At 38.2% G+C, this 5,007-nt stretch overlaps 1 protein-coding gene across 1 annotated transcript in view; it reads left to right on the top strand.

The window, feature by feature from the left end:
• Positions 1-1,435, top strand: part of LOC116680318 (uromodulin-like 1) — a 4,388-nt gene extending 2,953 nt beyond the window's left edge. Inside the window, exons 3-4 of the mRNA XM_032509453.1 lie at positions 364-493; positions 800-1,435. Coding sequence (XP_032365344.1) covers positions 364-493; positions 800-987 — 318 coding nt within the window. The 3' untranslated portion in view covers positions 988-1,435. The remainder of the gene's footprint in view (positions 1-363; positions 494-799) is intronic.
• Positions 1,436-5,007: the final 3,572 nt, after the last annotated feature.

The raw sequence follows: 5,007 nt of genomic DNA, 5'->3' as shown, positions 1-5,007 counted from the left end.
TTTACACATATGAGCTACTGTATCTCATCTACCTTGTTTGAAGTGCTCCAACAAAGATTGGGCCGCTAAGATTTAAAGAAAGACTGTAGCTTTTAAGTTAAACGGTTATTTCCGGCTCTCTATTTGAAAAAGACATTTCTGTTCCTACCCTTCCATTAAAAATAAAAAACTACCACTTGGGAAAACAGGTTTTTAGACATAATTATCAGATGTACAGCTGTATTATTTTAGTTACTATTTCTGTGCATTGTTCCAGTTATTTTTGATGATTAACAGGAATGCCATCCTTCTTCCCAAAACGTTCATTCCCTAACTGTCATTTTTCATACTCACATGCTACATGTTTCCTTTGTCGTTTTACAGCAGTGCCTTCAGCAGAGGAGTGCATTTTCCTTAGAGGGTCCAGAGGCTGTTGTTACCAATCTCAGGAATCGAATATCATTTGGTCCCATGTTGAAAGAAGTGAACAATTCTACCTTCCCAGGGGAGATAGGTAATTATTAACTGTGCCTTAAAACAAAAACATTTGTTCTGAGATAACACAGTGTGCATGTGAGATGCTGCAAGACAGGAAATGAGAGATGGCCATGCCATTTATCAATAGCATTGGCGAAGGAGACATATAAGTTCCTCTTTGTGTATATAGCTATCAAAAGGTTTATCATGGAAAGCTGCTCGACAAGCGCATCTTCTCGGCCCTGGCGCCAAATTGAAACAGATCTTTTATTCATGAGGATAGGGCATGAATAAATCTCGGCTGTAGCCTCAAGTCAGATGCCTCCTCCGTTGTGATTTTCAGATCCATCAGAGCTGGACTTGGTTCTGGTCATCGTCAGCCTGGTGGTTGGCTTCTCTCTTGTCACAGTGATGCTGCTGCTGGTGTGGCTGGCCTACCGTCGCCGGGCAATCTGGCTGCTCCACTCGGCAGCTCCACCACAGGCCTGCTGTGGCTGTCTGCGCCCAGGAGGTGACTTGATCCTACCCTGACCAAGGAGGAACCATCGCCAATTAAACTGATCACGTCTTCACCAAAATAGCTGCCGACAAATACATTAGTCGACAGACAGTGGAGCAGTCAATCATATTAACCGTAGAGCAGAGGCGGGCAGTCTTATCAGCCGGTACGGGCCAGACTAGATGAGGAGCAATACAATTCACACCTCTCATAGGTGACACAGCTGTTGCAGTCAAATTTCACACTTAACCATGAGCAGTCTATTATCATTCACTGAAAATAAACACCATCACCAAATAGAAAAGATGCTCTGATCCCTTTATTTACCCTCAGTGGCAACAAGTCAATACTCTTTGTATCCCAGTTTGAGATTGATAGCCCGTTAATACTGGTTTCATATAATGCATGCATTCTTGGCTTGACAGTTATATTGAGCCACTGTGATCGACTGTTTACTGAAAATGTCTTTCATTGGGTTAGAGAAAAACAAATGCTCTTTTTAATCAATAAAAATGACATATTGCATCAAAATATCATAATGTGATAATGGAAAATAATGGAAAAATGGTTTACATTTAATTATTATCAAACATTTAACAATTTAATGCATATATAGCCTATATAATAGTTCCTTTACAGAGAAAGAAACTGTTTTGTTCTGGCGGTCTGGAAGAATGAATGATCATTGACTGTGACTTCAATTCATGCTCTGAATTTCTGACTTAGATCTTCAATCATTACAATGGAATAATATAAAATATGAAAAGCTGTCTATTTCTATTATTTTCACATCACCTCATTCATGTTTAGGTCATGAGTGAAAGAACATAATGTACTTATAACACTGTGATTCTTTTTTTCTCACTATGTGTGCAGGACCACAGCTATGCAGTTGAGTTTAACACGCTTCCAGTAGAGCTTGAATGCAGCAGTTGGCCTTTGTGGATTTCACTGTTAGCAACTGTAAAACTCTGAAAAGAGTCTTGGACAACTTCAAAAATTCAGTAATAGTGATGCCAAACTTAAAAACAATTTGTCTTGCTGTGTCCAACAATATCTGTGATGTCCCAAATGAAAGGGTTCCAGCTCTTTTTTATCAACTAAATGTCACTTTTTGGGTTTACAGTTAAGTACAACACTATGAATGCCTTACAGAGAAGATAGTTAATAGGTGTGCTTTTATCCCCATATGTAAATTATTGGGCAATTAAGCCCATTTCTATAATCGCCCTGCATTTGAGTCTGGCCGGTCAAAACAACTACACACACTTTGCCTTACTATTTCTAGAAAACTAGTCCTAGTCTAGCATAACCTGACTGTAACTGTCAAATTAGTTCCAGTGTGGTTAATTCCAGGAAGAAACAAAGAATCACCAATGAATGAACAAAGTACCTCAATCAATAAACTAAACCTAAAAAAAAAAAACTTAAAATGTAAAATGCATAACATTAGCCCAACAGTAAATTACCAGTTAATTCTCTTTCTATAGGCAACATCTTAGCTTTAGAAAGCTAATGTAATAGCTTGCAGTAAACTATTCACAGAAAAAGGATCAGAAAACAGCTTTAAAGTTTACCCGCAGAAAAAGTACCTTCAGGAAATACAATAAGGGCATTTGGAAGGAGATAAAAGATGCTTTTTCGTTTGGTTGGTCACAGATTTACACTAAAAAGGTGCAATTTAACTCTGTAAGCAGAACTCCTTAAGCACTGTGCTAGCAGGGGTTGGTATAGCCAGAATCTTCAGGGGCATTTCACATCATCACTATAGAAATTAATGAATGGAAATCAAGGTCAACACAGCAGGCAAAGTTTATACAAAATATATTTATATCCATGGAAACAGATATTGCTGTGTATTGTGTGAGGTTTAAGCAAAATTTCAAAGATTTCAAAATTAGACGATGAAATGGATTTGAACCAGTGCACAAAAGAGAAATATATAATCATAATACAATTTCTTCCTCTCACAAGCAAATCCTAGACATGCTCTTCTTTGGCTGATTAAGTCATGATTTACAGTGTTGTTAGTGTCTTTCATGCATCTTTTCATCTTTCGAATTCTACAGAAATCTAGTGGTAAAATGTCAGCATAAAATAAGGATTTGATTATAAATGTTCATTGCTCTTGAGAGATACACAGGAACCAATTAATGTTTGAGTTAACATACAGTTGTTTAGCACCTTCTACGCTCACAGAATATAGATTAGAGACACTGGAGTTAAGCTCGTTAGTTACTAGAGGACATGAGGGGCAATAGAAAAGCCTTTGGCTCCAGCCACTCAGCTTACCCAGCGTGGGGGAGCCTGCTAATGCAATTGGCTGAGCTGGGAGATGTAGGTTTCATCAATGAAGACAGACTTCTCCCCTCAGGTAGCCTATCAGGAATCTGACCACGAGTGCCTGGTTTTCATTGGAACATCAATCCATGAGTCTGTCCTAAATAATAGTGTGACTTGGCGAAGCATGAAACTATGGCTGTCAGTGAATGTTAAATTGATCTATTATCATGAATATATACAGAGAGTTGAAGTGTTTGGGTGAATATTGTATTTCAAAAGTTGATGCTTAAATAACCCAATACAACAAAAAGTGTAGCTTTAGTGTATGCATTTAAAATATGTTAATGATGTTGCTCTTTCATGTTTTTAGGATTCTGCTTATATCTTAGATATCAGCTAAAAACCTTTTAGCTTGTGGCCAGGTTGGATCAGTGGTAGAACAGGCGCACACGTAGTGAGAGGTTGATGCCTCGATGCAGAGGTCTAAGGTTGAATCTGACCTGTGATGATTTCCTGCATGTCTTCCCTCTTTCCCCTAACTGACCTGTCAAAGATTAAAAGGTGGAAAAGCCCCAAAAAACCTTTTAAAAAAACATAACTTTTAATCAGAATCAAAAATACTTTCCCCAAAGGGAAATTCTGTGTTGCAGTTGCACCAATAGTATAAATATCAAGTAGAAATATATATAAAGAAAAATAAGGAGTATGGATATGTATGGTATTTAAATAGTTAAAGGAAAAGATCCACAGTGTATTAATGTGCTGCATATATAGTTAATCTATAATCTTAATACAGTCTCACAATAATACGTTTACAGCATTTTCCATTTATGATGTGTGCAGCACAGACACAGGCCATGGGATGTCTAAATGCAAATCATCCCACATATGTGCATCCTCTCTCTACAACATACCTGCAGGGCGAGCCAGCAGATTTAAAAAGAGCAAGGAGGGAAAACAAAAAAAATCCCATTGAAGTGAAATTATTAATAAAATCTTCTAAACGTCTCTTTGAAATGAAATCCTAAACAAAGAGCCAGAAGCATAGAAGAGATGTGACTGCAGAATCCTGACCGGTGGCTCCTCTCTCATGAGACATACATTGAGTACCGATTTACTTTTAGTTTATAAAAGCAAGAGAAACACGGAGACAGTAAGAGGACAGCTGCCTGGTGAGCGTAGCACACAATTTTGAGTTTGTGGTGGAGATTTGCTACATGGCAAATAATTTACTAGTAAGTGTAGATTCACAGAAAACCAACAGACCCAACAGTTATGACATGCATGCTGCCCATTCTGTGTAACTGTAATTAAAAGGGGCATGTTCAAAATAATAGCAATGTTGTGTTCAATTTTGAGGTGATTGACTCTGAAGAAACAGGTGTCAATTATGGCCCATATTTAAGGAAGGAAGGAAGGAAGCAAATGTTGTGCAGGCTGGTTATAGTGCATTTCACACTGAAATACTCAGCACAATGGGTCGTTCCAGACATTGCTCTGAGGAACAGGGGACTTTGATTAAAAAGTTGATTGGCGAGGGGAAAACATATAAAGAAGTGCAGAAAAGTATAGGCTGCTCAGCCAAAAAGACTTCAACGACATGAGAAAAACAGTCAACTGTCAAATGGATGGAAGAATGGCCAAAATGGCAATGGCTCAACCAATGATCAGCTCCAGGAAAATCAAAGAAGACTTAAAGTTTCCTGTGAGTTCTGTTAGGATCAGAAGAAGGCTGTGTGAAGCAAAGCTATCAGCTAGAAGCCCCCGCA

This window comes from Etheostoma spectabile, chromosome 3 (genome assembly GCF_008692095.1).
Source record: "Etheostoma spectabile isolate EspeVRDwgs_2016 chromosome 3, UIUC_Espe_1.0, whole genome shotgun sequence".
NCBI classification, from domain to species: Eukaryota; Metazoa; Chordata; class Actinopteri; order Perciformes; family Percidae; genus Etheostoma; species Etheostoma spectabile.
The sequence above is the reverse complement of the archived record's forward strand: the minus strand, read 5'-3'. Positions and strand labels throughout refer to the sequence as shown.